This window comes from Dendrobates tinctorius, unplaced genomic scaffold, assembly GCF_039654945.1.
Source record: "Dendrobates tinctorius isolate UK_male_01 unplaced genomic scaffold, ASM3965494v1 ptg000174l, whole genome shotgun sequence".
Taxonomy (NCBI): domain Eukaryota; kingdom Metazoa; phylum Chordata; class Amphibia; order Anura; family Dendrobatidae; genus Dendrobates; species Dendrobates tinctorius.
In genome coordinates this window covers 11,147,899-11,170,165 of record NW_027361841.1, presented here as the reverse complement: position 1 = coordinate 11,170,165, position 22,267 = coordinate 11,147,899, and the positions used below count along the sequence as shown (strand labels likewise).

Genomic DNA, 22,267 nt, shown 5'->3' with positions numbered 1-22,267 from the left:
AAAGGGTTCATTTCTTTAGAGGGTAATGGCCTGGACAGTCAGATCAGGACTTCACATGTAACATGTGCTGACAGGTTCCCTATGCACAGAGTACAGTAAATCCACCATTATCCCCTGCTCTCTATAATATCTGGAGATTCCTTTTAGAAGGTCGGATGATCGGCTTACCTGTGATCAGATGGCTGGTCAGTTCCCGCTGACTCGTATTAGGGTCAGGCATCATTCCCGGGTGTAGATTTTGCTCATTTTCGGTGTCGCCTTCTGCTGTTTCCTAATAGTAATAATATATAGATTTAATATGATTAGTGACTATTGGCGATTTTGTACTACTTTTATTGGTTACTACTCTATTATTCCTGGGCATATTCATGTGTGTCATTACTATATATTTTCTCTCAGGTGGGTAGCAGAATCCTGGTGCCAGATTCCGAGTAGTATAAGTGCTATTATCTAACACAATAGGATCATCTACACTTAGAATAGAGATTAGAGATGTCCCATGGTTATATAGGGGATAATACTGGACGCGTCATTCACACCCCATGATCTGGTGATATACAAACATCCTCCTCTATGATACTCACAGCGACAGGTTCTTGGATCTCAGGGATCTCATAGATTCCACTCTCAGGGATCACCAGCACAGTTGGATCTAAAATAATGATGAAGAAATAAAATGTATTAGATGACATCAGTCCTACATACACAATACAGCAATATAACGGAGAAATGGCAGGATGTCTGAAAATGGGATTATTACTAATTATATGGGGATTCTAAATATGAGGAAGTCATCGCCCTCACTGTACATGTGAGTGATGGGAAGAGAGAGCTCAAGCAGAGAAGCCATATGCAAATTAACTTGTAAGTGCACTAGAGGCGTGTCACTGCACTCAGACGTTTTCTTCCACGCCCCCAGTGCACTTCCATCCAGGTTGGTGTATGACTTCTACATTAGATTTCTCCTGACTGAGATATTGGATTTCTAAAAACAAAAAGGTTCCTGTCATTCGAGGGTAATGGCCTGGACAGTCAGACCAGGACTTCACATGTAACATGTGCTGACAGCTTCCCTGTACACAGAGTACAGTAAATCCACCATTGTCCCCTGTTCTCTATAATATCTGGAGACTCCCTCTAGAAGGTCGGATGATCGGCTTACCTGTGATCAGATCGCTGGTCAGTTCCCGCTGACTCGTATTAGGGTCAGGGATCATTCCCGAGTGTAGATTTTGCTCATCTTCGGTGTCGCCTTCTGCTGTTTCCTAATAGTAATAATATATAGATTTAATATGATTATTGACGATTTTGTACTACCTTAATTGATTCCTACTCTATTATTCCTGGGCATATTCATGTGTGTCATTACTATATATTTTGCTCTCAGGTGGGTAGCAGAATCCTGGTGCCAGATTCCGTGTAGTGTAAGTGCTATTATCTAACACAATAGGATCATCTACATTTAGAATAGAGATTAGAGATGTCCCATGGTTACTGTATATGGGGGATAATACTGGATGCGTCATTCACACCCCATGATCTGGTGATATACAAACATCCTCCTCTACGATACTCACAGCGACAGGTTCTTGGATATCCGGGATCTCATAGATTCCACTCTCAGGGATCGCCAGCACAGTTGGATCTAAAATAGTGATGAAGATATAAAATGAATTAGACGACATCAATCCTACATACACAACCCAGCAATATAACGGAGAAATAGCGGAACGTCTGTAAATGGGATTATTACTAATTATATGGGGATTCTAAATATGAGGGAGTCATCGCCCTCACTGTACATGTGAGTGATGGGAGAGAGACCTCAAGCAGAGAAGCCATATGCAAATTAGCTTGAAAGTGCACTAGAGGCGGGTCACTGCACTCAGATGTTTTCTTCCACACCCCCAGTGCACTTCCATCCAGGGTGGTGTATGACTTCTACATTAGATTTCTCCTGACTGAGATATTGGATTTCTAAAAACAAAAAGGTTCCTGTCATTCGAGGGTAATGGCCTGGACAGTCAGACCAGGACTTCACATGTAACATGTGCTGACAGCTTCCCTGTACACAGAGTACAGTAAATCCACCATTGTCCCCTGTTCTCTATAATATCTGGAGATTCCTTTTAGAAGGTCGGATGATCGGCTTACCTGTGATCAGATCGCTGGTCAGTTCCCTCTGACTCGTATTAGGGTCAGGGATCATTCCCGGGTGTAGATTTTGCTCATCTTCGGTGTCGCCTTCTGCTGTTTCCTAATAGTAATAATATATAGATTTAATATGATTAGTGATGATTTTGTACTACCTTAATTAGTTCCTACTCTGTTATTCCTGGGCATATTCATGTGTGTCATTACTATATATTTTGCTCTCAGGTGGGTAGCAGAATCCTGGTGCCAGATTCCGTGTAGTGTAAGTGCTATTATCTAACACAATAGGATCATCTACACTTAGAATAGAGATTAGAGATGTCCCATGGTTATATAGGGGATAATACTGGATGTGTCATTCACACCTCATGATCTGGTGATATACAAACATCCTCCTCTATGATACTCACAGCGACAGGTTCTTGGATCTCAGGGATCTCATAGATTCCACTCTCAGGGATCGCCAGCACAGCTGGATCTAAAATAATGATGAAGAAATAAAATGTATTAGATGACATCAGTCCTACATACACAATACAGCAATATAACGGAGAAATGGCGGGATGTCTGAAAATGGGATTATTACTAATTATATGGGGATTCTAAATATGAGGAGCATATTGCCCTCACTGTACATGTGAGTGATGGGAAGAGAGAGCTCAAGCAGAGAAGCCATATGCAAATTAACTTGTAAGTGCACTAGAGGCGTGTCACTGCACTCAGACATTTTCTTCCACTCCCCCAGTGCACTTCCATCCAGGGTGGTGTATGACTTCTACATTAGATTTCTCCTGACTGAGATATTGGATTTCTAAAAACCAAAATGTTCCTGTCATTCGAGGGTAATGGCCTGGACAGTCAGACCAGGACTTCACATGTAACATGTGCTGACAGCTTCCCTGTACACAGAGTACAGTAAATCCACCATTGTCCCCTGTTCTCTATAATATCTGGAGACTCCCTCTAGAAGGTCGGATGATCGGCTTACCTGTGATCAGATCGCTGGTCAGTTCCCTCTGACTCGTATTAGGGTCAGGGATCATTCCCGGGAGTAGATTTTGCTCATCTTCGGTGTCGCCTTTTGCTGTTTCCTAATAGTAATAATATTTAGATTTAATATGATTATTGACGATTTTGTACTACCTTAATTGGTTCCTACTCTATTATTCCTGGGCATATTCATGTGTGTCATTACTATATATTTTGCTCTCAGGTGGGTAGCAGAATCCTGGTGCCAGATTCCGTGTAGTGTAAGTGCTATTATCTAACACAATAGGATCATCTACATTTAGAATAGAGATTAGAGATGTCCCATGGTTATATAGGGGATAATACTGGAAGCGTCATTCACACCTCATGATCTGGTGATATACAAACATCCCCCTCTACGATACTCACAGCGACAGGTTCTTGGATATCCGGGATCTCATAGATTCCACTCTCAGGGATCGCCAGCACAGTTGGATCTAAAATAGTGATGAAGATATAAAATGAATTAGACGACATCAATCCTACATACACAACCCAGCAATATAACGGAGAAATAGCGGAACGTCTGTAAATGGGATTATTACTAATTATATGGGGATTCTAAATATGAGGGAGTCATCGCCCTCACTGTACATGTGAGTGATGGGAGAGAGACCTCAAGCAGAGAAGCCATATGCAAATTAGCTTGAAAGTGCACTAGGGCCGGGTCACTGCACTCAGATGTTTTCTACCACGCCCCCAGTGCACTTCCATCCAGGTTGGTGTATGACTTCTACATTAGATTTCTCCTGACTGAGATATTGGATTTCTAAAAACAAAAAGGTTCCTGTCATTCGAGGGTAATGGCCTGGACAGTCGGACCAGGACTTCACATGTAACATGTGCTGACAGCTTCCCTGTACACAGAGTACAGTAAATCCACCATTGTCCCCTGTTCTCTATAATATCTGGAGATTCCTTCTGGAAGGTCGGATGATCGGCTTACCTGTGATCAGATCGCTGGTCAGTTCCCTCTGACTCGTATTAGGGTCAGGGATCATTCCCGGGTGTAGATTTTGCTCATCTTCGGTGTCGCCTTCTGCTGTTTCCTAATAGTAATAATATATAGATTTAATATGATTAGTGATGATTTTGTACTACCTTAATTAGTTCCTACTCTGTTATTCCTGGGCATATTCATGTGTGTCATTACTATATATTTTGCTCTCAGGTGGGTAGCAGAATCCTGGTGCCAGATTCCGTGTAGTGTAAGTGCTATTATCTAACACAATAGGATCATCTACATTTAGAATAGAGATTAGAGATGTCCCATGGTTACTGTATATACGGGATAATACTGGATGCGTCATTCACACCCCATGATCTGGTGATATACAAACATCCCCCTCTACGATACTCACAGCGACAGGTTCTTGGATCTCCGGGATCTCATAGATTCCACTCTCAGGGATCGCCAGCACAGTTGGATCTAAAATAATGATGAAGAAATAAAATGTATTAGACAACATCAATCCTACATACACAATCTAATATATAAAGCTCAATTGTGTGTGTGTATGTATGTATGTGTGTATGTCTGGGATTTGCATCCGCACCGTCGCAGCTACAGCCACAAAATTTGGCACAGTCACACGTCTGGACCCCAAGAATGTCCTAGGCTATGTTGTGAGGTGAAATTTTGCCCCTATCTACATAATGGGGAAAAAGTGTGTGTATCAAGCCCCGCCCCTCATTATGATGTCATAATCGTTGCCATGGCAACACTGATGTCATCATAGGTTGCAAGCCCCATCGCTCATTATGATGTCATAGCAGTTGACTATGGGATGGAGGATGTGTGATGGGTATATGGGCACTGGACTATGGGATGGAGGATATGTATGACGGGTATATGGGCACGGGACTATGGGATGGTGGATATGTATGATGGGTATATGTGCACGGGACTATGGGGTGGAGGATATGTATGATGTGTACATGGGCATGGGACTTTGAGATGAAGGATGTGTGATGGGTATATGGGCACTCGACTATGTGATGGCGAATATGTATGATGGGTATATGGGCATGGGACTATGGGATGGAGGATGTGTGATGGGTATATGGGCACGGGACTATGGGATGGAGGATGTGTGATGGGTATATGGGCACTCGACTATGGGATGGAGGATATGTTTGATGGGTATATGGGCACGGGCCTATGGGATCATGGATATGTATGATGGGTATATGGGCACGGGACTATGGGATGGAGGATATGTATGATGGGTATATGGGCACGGGCCTATGGGATCATGGATATGTATGATGGGTATATGGGCACGGGACTATGGGATGGAGGATATGTATGATGGGTATATGGGCACGGGCCTATGGGATCATGGATATGTATGATGGGTATATGGGCACGGGACTATGAGATGGAGGATGTGTATGATGGGTATATGGGCATGGGACTATGGGATGGAGGATGTGTGATGGGTATATGGGCACTCGACTATGGGATGGAGGATATGTATGATGGGTATATGGGCACGGGCCTATGGGATCATGGATATGTATGATGGGTATATGGGCACAGGACTATGGGATGGAGGATAATTATAATTTGCTATAACTAACCACAGTTAGTTACTGTGCCCAGGCAGCGCCAGGCTCTTCAGTTAGTACAGCAATATAACGGAGAAATGACAGGATGTCTGAAAATGGGATTATTACTAATTATATGGGGATTCTAAATATGACAAAGTCATCGCCCTCACTGTACATGCGAGTGATGGGAAGAGAGAGCTCAAGCAGAGAAGTCATATGCAAATTAGCTTGTAAGTGCACTAGGGGCGGGTCACTGCACTCAGACGTTTTCTTCCACGCCCCCAGTGCACTTCCATCCAGGTTTGTGTGTGGCTTCTATGTTAGATTTCTCCTGACTGAGATATTGGATTTCTAAAAACAAATGGTTTCCTTTCATGAGAGGGTAATGGCCTGGACAGTCGGACCAGGACTTCACACGTAACGTGCTGACAGGTTCTTTGTACACAGAGTACAGTAATTCCACCATTATCCCCTGTTCTCTATAATATCTGGAGATTCCTTCTAGAAGGCTGGGTGATCGGCTTACCTGTGATCAGATCGCTGGTCAGTTCCTGCTGACTCGTATTAGGGTCAGGCATCATTCCCGGGAGTAGATTTTGCTCATCTTCGGTGTTGCCTTCTGCTGTTTCCTAATAGTAATAATATATAGATTTAATATGTGGAAGATTTCACTAAATCATAAAATCCTTATGTCGGAAAGCACTAAACCTGCATTTACAGATGCAGCAATTGTAACTATACTGATAGCGCGCCATGTTGATAACTTTTCTCATTCTCTCATTTAGGAGGATTAAGATAAATTAAGATTCAAAAATCAAACGTTCAGTGTAAACTTTGACTTCTCTGCACTGTGATCCCAGGCGGAAATACAGACGTCCCGCCACTGAGCTGTGACTACATTAGCAGAATCCAGACTGCCATCATAGGCGTGGGAGCAGCAGAGACTAAAGGCCATAAATATGCTGTGCCTGCCAGGAGCTGACAGGGAGGCCTGTAAGATCTAACACCAGATCTTCTGATATCTGACTGGTGATCTGGAGAAGGTCAGAAAATAAGGATGTGCGATAGAGAAGACGGCTCCTTACCAGGCGTTCCGATGAGCGGGCCAGACGTTCCAGTACAGACAGGACTTTTTGGGCGAGTTCCTTAACAAAAGACAAATCGCCATGTTGAAATCTTGTTTCAGTCTATAAAAAATAAAAAAAATAAAAATGAAAATCCTGAGATGAGAGAGGTCACAATGGATGCGGCCATTTTATGTGACATTTGCTCCTCTGTCTGCAGATACAATGACTCCATATCTGGGGATTCGTCGTGTTTTATATTGGAGGAATGAAGAAGCTTCCATCCGCCATTATTATCTATTATTATGGAGAAGTTTTGTGCGGAGCGTCTGCCACTTACCTGCTGTAGTAACATCCTGATGTTCTGAGGTAAATCGCTCAGATACTCTGAGGTTAGGTGACCTTGGTAGTGTTTGTTCAGGCAGTCCTTTACCAGCCGTATCACCAGCCGGTGAGTGAAGCTGAGGACTCCATCGGGTGGTAGAAGCGCAGTGTTGGGGATATTGTTGAAAATAATCCCCCGTAGTGCGTCTACCTGAGATTTATCTAGAAGATAGTCAGCCATAGCGAGTAAGTGCAAGTGCGCACAGTCCACTAGCTAAAGAACCATAAAATGGCACCTGTGACACTGTGTGCATTGTATAAGTAGAGAATGTGTTCCGTGATGTCATAATAGCCAACATCATGAGTGATGTCATAATAGCCAACATCATGAGTGATGTCATAATAGCCAACATCATGAGTGATGTCATAATAGCTGACTCATCATGGAATCTTGGGATAGAATCTTCATGGGAGAATAGATGCTGCCTAGCAATTCTGAAAGTGCAAAACCATAGAATGAATTATGTCTCCATGTTATTACTGCCGTTCTATTATATTTCCAACTAGAACACAACCAGGATAAGGCTACGTTCACATGTTGCATTTTTGCAGCATTTTATTCTACCCCTAACACCAGAGTGGTAGCAGGAAAATCACTGTGTACAATACTCGTGTTTTTGCCGCGTTTTTAGTTGTTTGTTTTTTTCGTTTATTGATTTGAATGGGTGAAAAACATTGCAAAACTGAAAGAATTGACAAGCTTCAGATAAAAAAAAATGGAGAAAAAGAAATGCAACGTGTGACTGAGAGTTTAGAAATCTCATTCTCTAAGCTGGCACTGTAAAATGCAAGGTTTTTTTGCAGAAGGAAAAAAAAGTTACCGTATATCAAAATTATGATCCAAAAAATATCTTGTGCAAAACACAATATATAAATCGCGTCCGTTTCACCAGTTTCTCAGCTGCGTGAGAAAAGTGAACAGAAAAAGCACAAAGTAGAAATTTTTTCAAAATGAAATACATTGCAATTTTTATTAAATCTACAACAATAGTAATTAAACAAGTAATGATAACAAAAAAACAACAACAAAATAAATGCCTCAGATGTGAGGGACGCTAATGGCTAGAGACACCTCTACACACACTTTGCCAGCATTAATATACTGAAATTGAAGATATACAAATACAATGCCTTGTGAAAGTATTTGGCCCCCTGGAACTTTTCAACCTTTTCCCACATATCATGCTTCAAACTTAAAGATACCAAATGTAAATTTTTGGTGAAGAATCAACAACAAGTGGGACACAATTGTGAAGTTGAGCAAAATTTATTGGTTACTTTAATTTTTTTGTGGAAATGCAAAAACTGAAAAGTGGGGCGTGCAATATTATTCGGCCCCTTTACTTTCAGTGCAGCAAACTCACTCCAGAAGTTCATTGTGGATCTCTGAATGATCCAATATTGTCCTAAATGACTAATGATGACAAATATAATCCACCTGTGTGTCATCAAGTCTCCATATAAATGCACCTGCTCTGTGATAGTCTCAGGGCTCTGTTTGAAGCACATGGTATGAGCCGGCTTTTCTTCAACAGGGACAGGGAAGATGGTTAAAATTGATAGGAAGATGGATGGAGCCAAATACAGGACCATTCTTGTAGAAAACCTATTGGAGTCTGCAAAAGACCTGAGACTGAGATGGAGATTTGTCTTCCAACAAGACAATGATCCCAAACATAAAGCAAAATCTACAATGGAATGGTTCACAAATAAACATATCCAGGTGTTAGAATGGCCAAGTCAAAGTCCAGACAGGAATCCAATCGAGAATCTGTGGAAAGAGCTGAAAACTGCTGTTCACAAACAATCTCAAAGAACAATAGGCAAGAATTTCAGTCTCTCGATGTACAAAACTGAACGAGACATACCCCAAGCGACTTGCAGCTGTAATCGCAGCAAAAGGTGGCGCAGCAAAGTATTAAGTTACAGGGGCCGAATAATATTGCACGCTCCACTTTTCAGTCTTTGTATTACCACAAAAATTTAAAATAACCAATAAATTTCATTCAACTTCACAATTGTGTCCCACTTGTTGTTGATTCTTCACCAAAAATTTACATTTGGTATCTTTATGTTTGAAGAATGATATGTGGGGAAAGGTTGAAAAGTTCCAGGGGGCCGAATACTTTCGCAAGGCACTGCATCTCAAATGTGAAAGAAGAGGGGTACAGCCGCCGATAAATAATCTCCCTGAAGTAGGATTAGAACGTCATTAAAGTGCCTGTGCTGAGGTAGGAAAATGGCTGCCTAGGTCCAGCATCATATATGGAACACCCACATGCCTTAAGCTATAATGGGATTCCCTTATTGTAAAGGACAATAAGACTCCAAAAGGATCCTATTTAGGATTCTATTACTGCAGATGGCATTTATGCAAATAAAAGTGCAGGCTGGCATACTTATAACTAGCATGGTGTCAGTGCCGCATCCCGATATTTTCACAAATAAACGCAAGTAATATTGAACATATTTTACCACTATTATGAAGTACAATACACAGTATGAACCCCCATGTCGTCTCTCTGTACAGTGTGATCCCCACATATCTTCTCTTTCTACAATATGAATCCCCATTACCTCTCTATTAGAATCTCAGGATGCACTGAGATTCTGAAACGAAGCATCATCAAAAAGGAAGTGGGGAAGAAAAAGGAAGGCAATTAGATCGTGTCGTTAGGGAAGGACGGGGACATTTTAATTAAAGCATATTGAAAGTAGATTAGATTATGGCATTAAATAGATAGGGATTTATGAGGAAATTTACTTCGTGTGTCAGACCACCCCTTTAAGTTTGTAAGTGTAATGTGGAAAAGTTCACGGGGTATGAATACTTTTTCAAGGTGCCGTACATCATGAATGGTCTAAAATTCTGTGGCTTCCCTGTCCCAGGCCAGTAAAATAAGTTACATTGCTATTCATATGGTTTTGCCTATTTATTACGGGGTGCAGGTATTTTAGAGATGACCCAATATACTGAAAAGCGGTTTCACATGTTTCACAGCCTATGCAGGCTTTGGTCTCTCCATGGGTACAGATTACATAAATCCTGTATAGTGTAATATTGTACATACATTACAGGGGCAAAATGAACAGTCTGTACAGGGATTGCAGTCACTCTCAGGTCCTGGAATGAATGGGGACCCAAAAAGTCTCTTTGGTCCATACAAGAGAAGACCAATGCTATTAATGACCTGTGATAGCTGGGGTCCCACAAGCTCCTCGTTATACCACTGGTATATTGCCTTCTTCACAGATACAAGAAGGTATCACAACCAAAAGATCAGAGTACACTAGGTCTGTTTCTAGTCAGTTATAATGGAGACAAATAAGTCTGCATAGGAGCTGTATACATAAGTTGGTAGGATATTAATAATCACCTTTTATCTCATTTTTAATTGTAGACACATGAGAGCAAGAAAAATAGCTCAAATCCTGTATTTCCTCTATAAGCGCTAATGTGTGTCTTCATTAGCCGGAGGTGCGGTGTTGAGGGTCCAGAGGCCACTCATTGTAAGGGGAGAACTGTCACGATCCATTTTTGGATCTGTGTCAGTTTGGGCTTCTGTGATATAAACTTTTTTCCTCTCTGGCCATCTGGGGCTAATGTCAGTTTTTCCTCCCGGTGGCCGCTTTTGTTACTACATGTTTAGTTACTCTGCTGGTGCTGGTGGGGACCACTCCCAACTTCGTATATAAGGTCACCTGGTGCACCAGCTGACCGTTGGTAATTCAGGTCCTTTGAGGAAGAGAGGAGCTTTCTGGAGCAGTGGTGTTTCTGCTGAAACCTGAGTTCAGGTGCCTTACTCTGCTGTCCTGTGCATGACTGCAGAGAAAACTAAATGTTGTTTGTTTTTCCCTGTCTGATATTTTCCTTGGTCTTGTATTAGTGCAGCGATGGGACCAGTGTTCGCACTAGCCAATTCCTTAGTGAGGGATAGGTGGAGGGCAAGTGAGGGCTGAGGTATCCTGGTCGGCAATGGTTTGAAAGAAGCCATATAGGGACGTCAGGATAGTCCAGGACACAGCCTTAGGAGAGTGCAGGAGGTGTCCCTTTCCCTGTTCCCTAATGCAGGGCCCACCATCGTAATTGTGTCCCCTTGTTTTGTCTTGTTGTTTGGTGACCGACCGATCGTTGGGTCACGTCACGCAAGGTCAGTGACATCATGACAGGTGCCATGCTAAAATTTGTATTGTTGTTGAATTGAGGCCACTTTACTGGTGTCTGTCCCTCATTTGATGTGTTTTGGCAGCAACTGAGGCTGTTATAAGATGTTGTGCATGCGTTTGTTTTTGCTTCCCATTGACCTGAATGGCGTTCGGTTATGTTCGGCAAATATTCGACAAATTAATCGGCGAATATTGCAAATTTGGCAATTGTAATCCAAACTGAACATTGAAATATTCACTCATCTCTACTCCTGGGTCTCCTGCCATAGCATTTCATTTCATTCAAATGCCATTAGATAGTTTCTGATGAAACTGATGAACCCTTATACTGCAGGACATCTTGAATTTCTTTGGGACTTGATTGGGGAAGCTTATCCACTATCCTACAGTGTTGTGCAAATTAATTGGGACAAAGCAATTTTTTAAGTAAAATTGTAAGTTGGTTACCAGTCAGTGATTCAAACCAGTTTTAACTGCTTTGAACAGGCACTCACACCTGTTCAAAGCAGTTAAAACTGGTTTGCATCACTGACTGGTAACGAACTTACGATTTTACTTCAAAAAATGCTTTGTCCCAATTAATTTGCACAGCACTGTAGCTATCCTGCGTCATAAATTTTTCTCTGCTGTCCACATCCAGGGAGATTAGTTACAGTGCTAAGGGTTGTAAGCTTCTTTATTATGTTACACATTGTGGACAAAGTTATATCAGGTTATCTGGATATGAACTTATAACCTTGAGATTGTTGATATTATTCAATAATTTTGGTTTACAAGTCCTCAAACAATTCTCTTCATCTCTTTCAGTTCTCCATGCTTAATGTAGCAGAAACAGACACACAATACAAGAAGATTGAGTCAACTTTTCCATTTTTTATCTGGTTTCTAGAGATGAGCGACTTTGCCTTTTCTTGAGGTCGAGTCGGGTTTCATGAAACCCGACTGTCGCAAAAGTCGAGTCGAACGAAATTGGCCGACTATAGGGAAAAGTCGGAGGCCGACTGAAACACGAAACCCAATACAAGTCAATGGGGAAGCAAAGTCGGCAGGGAGTGGAAGACAGTAAACACACCTACAGTGCCCATTTCAATGCCAAAAACATCAATTCTTATAACTGAAGCTTGTCAACCTTAATTTACTTCCTAATAATAGTTACGCATTGAAAACTGGGGGTTATTTGGCTAAAGTTGTGGGGGGGTTGGGCTGGCTCCAGGTTTTTGTGTGCCCTGAGCCAAAGAGTGTCAGTGCGCCCCTTTAACACATACCACAACTCATGATGCTCCGATACGCCACAGAAATATAGGTATAGTACAATGACACATACTTCACTGCTTACATGATATGACTGATCTATTTTAAATTGTACAATAGCTCAAAAACAGGACAGTATATTACTCCATATAGTGTTATGGCCACCACATTGTGCGCCACACAGAATAATGAGCCCCATATATTTCTCCATGCCAAATAATTAGTCACATATAGTGTTCCATACAGTATATGATGAGCTCCACATAATGCTCCATATATAATGGGCCCCATTTGTAATGCACCAGTGTATAATGGGCCCCTTAGATGGTGCTCCAGTGTCTGATCTGCCCCATTTACAATGCTCCAGTACATGACGGGCCTCATGGATGATGCTCCAGTGTATGATGGGCCCTAATAATGCTCCATATATAATGAGCCCCATTTGTAATGCTCCAGTGTATAATGTGCCCCTTAGATGCTGCTCCAGTGTCTGACCTGCCCCATTTACAATGCTCCAGTACATGATGGGCCTCATGGATGATGCTCCAGTGTATGATGGGCTCTCATAATGCTCCATATACAATGGGCCACATTTGTAATGCTCCAGTGTATAATGGACCCCTTAGATGCTGCTCCAGTGTCTGATCTGCCCCATTTACAATGCTCCAGTACATGATGGGCCTCATGGATGATGGTCCAGTCTAAGATGGGCCCTAATAATGCTCCATATATAATGGGCCCCATTTGTAATGCTCCAGTATAGAATGTGCGCCTTAGCTACTGCTCCAGTGTCTGATCTGCCCCATTTACATTGCTCCAGTACATGATGAGCCTCATGGATGATGCTCCAGTCTAAGATGGGCCCTAATAAGGCACCATATATAATGGGCCCCATTTGTAATGCTCCAGTGTATAATGTGCGCCTTAGATACTGCTCCAGTGTCTGATCTGCCCCATTTACATTGCTCCAGTACATGATGGGCCTCATGGATGATGCTCCAGTGTATCATGGGCTCTAATAATGCTCCATATAATATGGGCCACATTTGTAATGCTCCAGTGTATAATGTGCCCCTTAGATGCTGCTCCAGTGTTTGATCTGCCCCATTTACATTGTTCCAGTACATGATGAGCCTCATGGATGATGCTCCAGTGTATCATCGGCCCTAATAATGCTCCATATATAATGGGCCACATTTGTAATGCTCTAATGTATAATGTGCCCCTTAGATGCTGCTCCAGTGTCTGATCTGCCCCATTTACATTGCTCCAGTACATGATGGGCCTCATGGATGATGCTCCAGTGTATCATGGGCCCTAATAATGCTCCATATATAATGGGCCCCATTTGCAATGCTCCAGTGTATAATGGGCCCCTTAGATGCTGCTCCAGTGTCTGACCTGCCCCATTTACATTGTTCCAGTACATGATGGGCCTCATGGATGATCCTCCAGTGTATCATGGCTATAATAATGCTCCATATATAATGGGCCTCATTTGTAATGCTCCAGTGTATAATGTGCCCTTTAGATGCTGCTCTAGTGTCTGATCTGCCCCATTTACATTGCTCTAGTACATGATGGGCCTCATGGGTGATGCTCCAGTATATGATGGGCTCTAATAATGCTCCATATATAATGGGCCTCATTTGTAATGCTCCAGTGTGTAATGTGCCCCTTAGATGCTGCTCCAGTGTCTGATCTGCCCCATTTACATTGCTCCAGTACATGATGGGTCTCATGGATGACGCTCCAGTGTATGATGGGCTCCAATAATGCTCCATATATAATGGGCCACATTTGTAATGCTCCAGTGTTTAATGTGCCCCTTAAACGCTGTTCCAGTGTCTGATCTGCCCCATTTACAATGCTCCAGTACATGTTGGGCCTCATGGATGATGCTCCAGTGTATCATGGGCCCTAATAATGCTCCATATATAATGGACCCCATTTGTAATGCTCCAGTGTATAATGGGCCCCTTAGATGCTGCTCCAGTGTCTGATCTGCCTCATTTACATTGCTCCAGTACATGATGAGCCTTATTTTTAAATAACCCAGGCATGGTATGTGAAAAGAGCTCCATGGAGTAATTTGAGGTGTGTGCTTCCACATCCTTCACTTTTGGTGTGGGTGAAGGACACACGGAAAGGGGTTGCTCCTGACCAGAAGCCTGCAGTTACGACTCAGTGCTTGCATTTTTTACAACTTCAGAAGAGGAGGCGATAGAGCTGGAGGCTGTTTCAGCAATGTAAGCCACAAACAGTTCCTGATATTCCGGCTTTAAAACCAGTCTATATATTCCCAGAAAAGGGAGCCTTACAGGCCTTCCAGAGCTACACCATGACACTGGCTCAACACCTCCTGCCTTAGCTGCTATTGTGTTTTTGGCACTACCAGCAGATGCACCACCACCACCATCAGTACCAGGTGGCCCTCCATGCCAACATCCACATCCTCTTCCACCATACTTCCTCATGTTTTGGAAAATGGACCCAAAATACCAGCAGATATATGGTACTGTATCAGAAGCGTACAGCTCTATACAGTCTATGGATAACAGTAAATCTCTGTATATATTTCATGAGGCATACACAGAGGCTCACAGGCTCAGTATGGATTACCCAATAAAATAACAAGTTGAAAAAGGGTACAGTATCACCAGACACAAGGTATATATAGTGTAGTGTAAACATTCTGATTCTCCGTATACATTTCAAGAGGCAGACACAAATGCTCTCAGGCCCAGTATGGATTACACAAGAATATGAAAAGCTCTAAATGCGTTATGTAACACAAGCGTACAGCTGTATACAGTGTTGGGGTAATCTTAAAGTTCCAAATATATTGCCGGAATAACAGACAGACGTTTACAGGCCCATTATGGATTACACCAGAATCTAAATAGCTAAATAGGTTACTGTATCAGAAGCGTTCTGCTGTATACAGTGTTGGCCAAATTGAAAATATCGGTATATATTTCCGTAGTCACCCTCAGATGCTCACTCAGTTTGGTTTTGACCATAATAAAAAATGTTGTAAAAAAGATCCTGGATAACAAGATAGCAAGTACAGTGGGGCAAAAAAGTATTTAGTCAGTCAGCAATAGTGCAAGTTCCACCACTTAAAAAGATGAGAGGCGTCTGTAATTTACATCATAGGTAGACCTCAACTATGGGAGACAAACTGAGAAAAAAAAATCCAGAAAATCACATTGTCTGTTTTTTTTTTCATTTTATTTGCATATTATGGTGGAAAATAAGTATTTGTTCAGAAACAAGCAATCAAGATTTCTGGCTCTCACAGACCTGTAACTTCTTCTTTAAGAGTCTCCTCTTTCCTCCACTCATTACCTGTAGTAATGGCACCTGTTTAAACTTGTTATCAGTATAAAAAGACACCTGTGCACACCCTCAAACAGTCTGACTCCAAACTCCACTATGGTGAAGACCAAAGAGCTGTCAAAGGACACCAGAAACAAAATTGTAGCCCTGCACCAGGCTGGGAAGACTGAATCTGCAATAGCCAACCAGATTGGAGTGAAGAAATCAACTGTGGGAGCAATAATTAGAAAATGGAAGACATACAAGACCACTGATAATCTCCCTCGATCTGGTGCTCCACGCAAAATCCCACCCCGTGGGGTCAGAATGATCACAAGAACGGTGAGCAAAAATCCCAGAACCACGCGGGGGGGGACCTAGTGAATGAACTGCAGAGAGCTGGGACCAATGTAACAAGGCCTACCATAAGTAACACACTACGCCACCATGGACTCAGATCCTGCAGTGCCAGACGTGTCCCACTGCTTAAGCCTGTACATGTCCGGGCCCGTCTGAAGTTTCCTAGAGAGCATTTGGATGATCCAGAGGAGTTTTGAGAGAATGTCCTATGGTCTGATGAAACCAAACTGGAACTGTTTGGTAGAAACACAACTTGTCGTGTTTGGAGGAAAAAGAATACTGAGTTGCATCCATCAAACACCATACCTACTGTAAAGCATGGTGGTGGAAACATCATGCTTTGGGGCTGTTTCTCTGCAAAGGGGCCAGGACGACTGATCCGGGTACATGAAAGAATGAATGGGGCCATGTATCGTGAGATTTTGAGTGCAAACCTCCTACCATCAGCAAGGGCATTGAAGATGAAATGTGGCTGGGTCTTTCAACATGACAATGATCCAAAGCACACCGCCAGGGCAACGAAGGAGTGGCTTCGTAAGAAGCATTTCAAGGTCCTGGAGTGGCCTAGCCAGTCTCCAGATCTCAACCCTATAGAAAACCTTTGGAGGGAGTTGAAAGTCCGTGTTGCCAAGTGAAAAGCCAAAAACATCACTGCTCTAGAGGAGATCTGCATGGAGGAATGGGCCAACATACCAACAACAGTGTGTGGCAACCTTGTGAAGACTTACAGAAAACGTTTGACCTCTGTCATTGCCAACAAAGGATATATCACAAAGTATTGAGATGAAATTTTGTTTCTGACCAAATACTTATTTTCCACCATAATATGCAAATAAAATGAAAAAAAAACAGACAATGTGATTTTCTGGATTTTTTTTCCTCAGTTTGTGTCTCATAGTTGAGGTCTACCTATGATGTAAATTACAGACGCCTCTCATCTTTTTAAGTGGTGGAACTTGCACTATTGCTGACTGACTAAATACTTTTTTGCCCCACTGTATATATTTTTTAGGGTACAATTGAAATCTCCGTATAAATAGTCCCGCAGTCGCTCTCAGATGCTTACACAGTATGGATTTGACCGTAATGCTAAATGTTGAACAAAGGTACTGTATAACAAGATACAAACAGTATCGAGTATTGTGTAAAAATTTGTTTCTCCGATTCACCGTATATATAGAAGGCGTAACCCACACACGCTCACTCACTATGGATGATGTAGGGAAAGTGGACTGACAGACAAACCAGCCTGTAGTGAGAAGCAGAGGTGTAGCGCAGTGTAGGTGTGAAATCGGTAAGATAAAGAGAAAGGGTGCAGTGTTTTAGCTTGCCCATTGGAGGGCAAGGAGTGGGACTGAATAACTGCCATTGGTCAGAGAAACCGTTAGGTGATGGTGGGCGGAGTTACCAGAACTGGAAGTATAAATGGCTGAGGGAAGGTTTTGGAAGAGTCAGTCAGCTAAGGGAGCACAGTAAAGAGGAAGTTCTGCTGAGGAAATAGAGACAGTGGAAAGGCTCCAGAGAGGACTGACAGTTGAGCCTGTCATGGGGGTGGGCCAGAGGACGGTAGCCACAGGCGAAGACGGCCTGGGGCTATCATACGGACGGTGTGCTCAGACTGGTGCAGCGCTGTTGTGGTTGGGCCTAGGCCAGCCACAGTGGAAGAGCCACAGAGGACGCCATGATTATAGTTACAAAGGAAGTGAAGGTACCGGGGCCTGAGTACAGAGAAATGTGAAACGGCTGTGGTGAATTGCTGTTGTCGACAGAAGGTTGGGCACTAAAAATGGACCTGTTCAATACAAACTCTGTCTCAGTCTCGTGTATGTCTGCGGCAAGAAGAGGGTCCCCCCCACAGTTGGTTTTCCTACAGATGATACCTTAACACAAATTTTTGAAACAAGGTACTGTATCAGCACATACCAGGTGTGTCAAGTCAAGGGTTAAATGTCCGTCTATACTTCCGGAGTCAGACACAGACACTCACAGGCTTACTATGCATTACACCAGAATTAAAAAAGAAGAAAAGGGGAAAGGTATTCATAGCGTACACCAGTATACAGTGTTGTGGTACTTTTAAATCTTCATATATATTTCAATCTCAGTAAGCCAGTCCTGATTCTCCGCTACTGGAAACTACATGGATACAAGTATAGATGCAAAGTCGAGTGTTAGCAGAAATTCTGGAATTACTCATCACGGGAAAACCTCCCGGTATATGTTGCAGAGGCGATGCAGACCCTCAATTACTGAGTCTGTGGAGAAAGCGAAAAAGGTTCTTTGTGAAGAAAGGATTGTTTTATCGCAGTAGCGTGGATCACATCACTGTTACTTGTCTCCATCAAATTGTGATCACAGGGAGAGATGTACCCATGGTCCTCACTGCCTAGCATGGTGTGTCTGGTCATTTTGGATTGCAAAAGACAGAAGCCACAGGCCGTAGGTGATTTTATTGGATTGGCATGAGAGGAAACATTGAAAAATGGTGGCAGGAATGTCACACGTTTGTGACTATCACAACTGTGAAATGTGATCATAAACCACCACTGCATCTGCTTGTAAGTTGACGTCCATTTCAAATGGTAGCCATTGATCATCTGAAGGTAGAGGCCAGAAGGACAGGCCATAGCTACATCTTAACCAACATTGATCAATACACCAAGGTTTTAGTGGCCGTCCCTGTGAAGGATTTAACTGCCCAGACTACACAGCGGTGGAGCAGGGAGAGGTAAGTATTGCAACTTGCAAGTGCTGTGGCCATGATCAAGCAGGGGGGCACAATTGTGATCGACGGTACTGGCACAGGGCCCCTCATAGTACGCTGGTGTGTCTGACAGTGAGTGGGCCCTCCCACCGTCTGAGACACTGTATTGTACTATGAGGGGCCCTGTGCCATTGCCGTCGGCCATCAGTGGGCCCATCCACCTGTTCAGAGCAACGGCACTTGCCCTGGTGCGCCAGGTCTTGACCCCAGCCGTTGGGGGAGGTGTGGGCAGCCCAGTTAGCTTGGTTTAAAAATTGACATATGTTGATGTGTTGGCTGGACATTCAGCTGCTGCAAAGGGTGTAATTGGGCAAGTCCGAGGAAGAGGAGGAAAAAACAAGGCACTTTTCTGGTAACCTATGTGTCATCAGGGGAAGGTGGGACAAAACCCTTTGAAACCCATGCATGGTTCATTTTAATGAAGGTTAGATCATCAACATTTTGGGTCGACAGATGGGTCCTTTTTTCTGTCAGGATTGATCCAGCAGCACTGAAGACTCTTTCAGATAACACACTAGCAGCAGGGCAAGCGAGCTCCTGTAAGGCATATTGTGCCAATTCAGGCTAGGCATCCAATTTAGAGGCCCAATAGTCAAAGGGGAATGACCTGTGAGGGAGAACATCGATATGGGAGGAAAAGTAGCTTGTAACCATAGTTGACAACTGCTGCCTCCTGTCACTTTTAATCGATGCAGTATTAGCAGTCGTGTGAGCGGTACTTGAGCAATCATTCCACAATATGGTCATTAAACCCCTGTCTCCAACGCCACTTCTGCTATGTGCACCATGAACACCTCTTCCATTGTGACCACTACGGCTCGTGGGAGAACCAGCACCGCTGCTGTGTGCTGGGAAAGCCTCAAACAAACGGTTTACCAGAGTTGCTTGTTTGTTTGCCAATATTATCTCTAGGTTCTCCTTTGGCATGATGTTGTGTAATTTGCCTTTGTAGCGTGGATCGAGGATGCTGGCCAGCCAGTAGTCATCATCCCTCATCATTTTGGCAATGCGGGGGTCCCATTTTAGTATCCGCAAGGCATAATCGCACATGTGGGCCAGTGTTCCAGGTGTCAATGATGCACTGCCCGTGGTGGGTGGAGGAGCAGTTTCTGGCAAATCCACATCCCTACAGTCACGCACAAACACTGTACCTGACCTTGGAATGCCAACATTTTCTCTTGCCCCTGAGAAACATCCTCCTGCCCAAAATAATCATCCCCCTCATCCTCCTCCTCTTCCTCCTCCACCTCGTCCAGGACAGTTCCCTGACCAGACAATGGCTGACTGTCATCAAGGCAATTCCCTCCTCCTCCTCCGCTGCAGACGCCTGATCCTTAATGTGCGTCAAACTTTGCATGAGCAGACTCTTAAGTGGGATGCTCATGCATATGATGGCGTCATCTGCGCTTACCAGCCATGTGCATTCCTCAAAACACTGAAGGACTTTACAGAGGTCTTTCAGCTTTGACCACTGCACACCCGACAATTCCATGTCTTCCCTCAAACTGCCTGCCCGTGTATCCTCCCACAAATGCATTACAGCCTGCCTCTGTTTGCACAGCCTCTCAACCATGTGCAGGGTGGAGTTCCACCTTGTGGCAATGTCTATGATTAGGCGGTGCTTGGGGAGGTGGAGCAATCGCTGCAGCTTGTGCATACGACTGGAGTGTACGGCCAAGCAACGGATGTGCGAGCACAGACTTTGCACCTTATGGAGCAGGGATGTTGACTCCGGATAATTATTAAGGAAGCACTGCATCACCAGGTTCAAAGTGTGAGCCAAGCAAGGTATGTGTGTGAGTTTTGCACAGGCTATGGCTGCCACAAAATTACGGCCATTATCACTGACTACCTTGCCTGCCTCAAGATGTAGACTGCCCAGCCATGACTCTGTTTGTCACTGCAAGTAGTCGGCCAGTACCTCTGCGGTGTGTCTGTTGTCGCCCAAAGACATCATCTTTGACACAGCCTGCTGACGCTTACCACTAGCTGTTCGATAGTGGGACACCTCGTGTGCAACACTGCCAGCTGCGGATGTAGTGCTCGTGCGACTGCACTCTGTGGACGAGCTTTCGCTGATAGACTAGGAGGAGGAGGAGCGAAAGCCTACAGCCAACTGTTTCCTATACCATGGGCTAAGCAGCACTGTTCCACCGCCGCTGTCCCCAGTGGAGCCTGCATCCACCACATTAACCCAGATCAGAGTGATGGACACGTAACAGCCCTGGCCATGCCTACTGGTCCTTGCATCTGTTGTGAGGTGCACCTTTCCACTCACTGACTGTTTTAGTGCATGGACAATGCAGTTTTTCACATGCCGGTGGAGGGCAGGGATGGCTTTTTGAGAAAAGAAGTGCTGACTGGGTAGGTCATAGCGTGGGACAGCATAGGCCATGAGCTTGCGTAAAGCTTCGCTTTCAACCAAACGGTAGGGCATCATCTCAAATGAGATTAGTTTGGCAATGTAGCCATTCAAAAACAGTTTACGCGGATGAGAGGATGAGTACTTTCTTGTCCTACTCAGAGTGTCTGGTAGGGTGAGCTGGACTGGAGAGCTGCATATGGGGGAAGTAGCGGTGGACCGGATGGAGTGAGAGGGGGTTGGTGATGGTATTGGTGGTGATGGCCTAAATTCAGTGTTGTGTTGCAAAACCATTGTGATTCCCTGAGTGCTTTGGCCTTGTGACGACACCTCCACATTTAGTGCTGTTGGTGTGCTTAATGGTGGCGGTTGTCTTACAGTGGAGGTAGCGATGGAGCATTGTTGGCTACCTTCAGTCGGAGCAAGTGCACATGTGCTACCTGAGATTTTGTAGTCCGTCCACGCTTGCAAGTGCATGTTGATTAAATGTCTAAGCATGCAACTGGTATTCAAATTTCTGAGTTGTTTACCTCGGCTAAAGGTCCTTCCGCACTTCTTCCAGGTAACCTTTGCCTCATCAGTAGGATTTTGGACAAAGAAGTGCCACACTGCACTCTTCCTACTGTGGTAAACATTTTCTGGCCTTGCACGCTGTGCTAAGTTGACCGTCTGGTCAAGCTGTCCTGCAACTCTTTTAGTTTTTGTTCCACCTTTTAGGACAGCTACGGGCCTGCTAGATAACCACTGCTGCGATGTCAATGCCTGCTGTGGATCCTTCTCCTTATCTGAACTATTGCCAGCGCCACCCTCCTCCCCCAATGGATGCCAATCCGGGTCCAGAACTGGGTCGTCCATCAC

At 43.8% G+C, this 22,267-nt stretch overlaps 1 protein-coding gene and 1 long non-coding RNA gene across 2 annotated transcripts; both read right to left on the bottom strand.

Annotated features, from left to right (window-relative positions):
* Positions 1 to 168: 168 nt before the first annotated feature.
* On the bottom strand, positions 169 to 1,265 carry LOC141054084 (uncharacterized). The gene is made up of 3 exons (XR_012221355.1): positions 1,163 to 1,265; positions 585 to 652; positions 169 to 271 (listed from the first exon to the last, which is right to left on the bottom strand). It is a non-coding gene; the product is annotated as an uncharacterized lncRNA (long non-coding RNA).
* A 261-nt stretch (positions 1,266 to 1,526) lies between these two features.
* On the bottom strand, positions 1,527 to 6,202 carry LOC141054087 (uncharacterized). Its single transcript, XM_073551249.1, has 8 exons — positions 6,154 to 6,202; positions 4,545 to 4,612; positions 4,130 to 4,232; positions 3,553 to 3,620; positions 3,143 to 3,245; positions 2,565 to 2,632; positions 2,155 to 2,257; positions 1,527 to 1,645 (listed from the first exon to the last, which is right to left on the bottom strand). The coding sequence occupies exons 1-8, from the start codon at positions 6,200 to 6,202 to the stop codon at positions 1,527 to 1,529; spliced, it is 681 nt and encodes a 226-aa protein (XP_073407350.1).
* Positions 6,203 to 22,267: the final 16,065 nt, after the last annotated feature.

Coding starts and splice junctions, on each gene's coding strand:
- LOC141054087 (XM_073551249.1), bottom strand. CDS start 6,202: ATGGTGGAATTACTGTACTCTGTGTACAAAGAACCTGTCAGCACGTTA. Junction 2,258..2,564: donor AGATCCAAGAACCTGTCGCT/GTGAGTATCATA, acceptor TATTACTATTAG/GAAACAGCAGAAGGCGACAC. Junction 1,646..2,154: donor GACCAGCGATCTGATCACAG/GTAAGCCGATCA, acceptor TCACTATTTTAG/ATCCAACTGTGCTGGCGATC.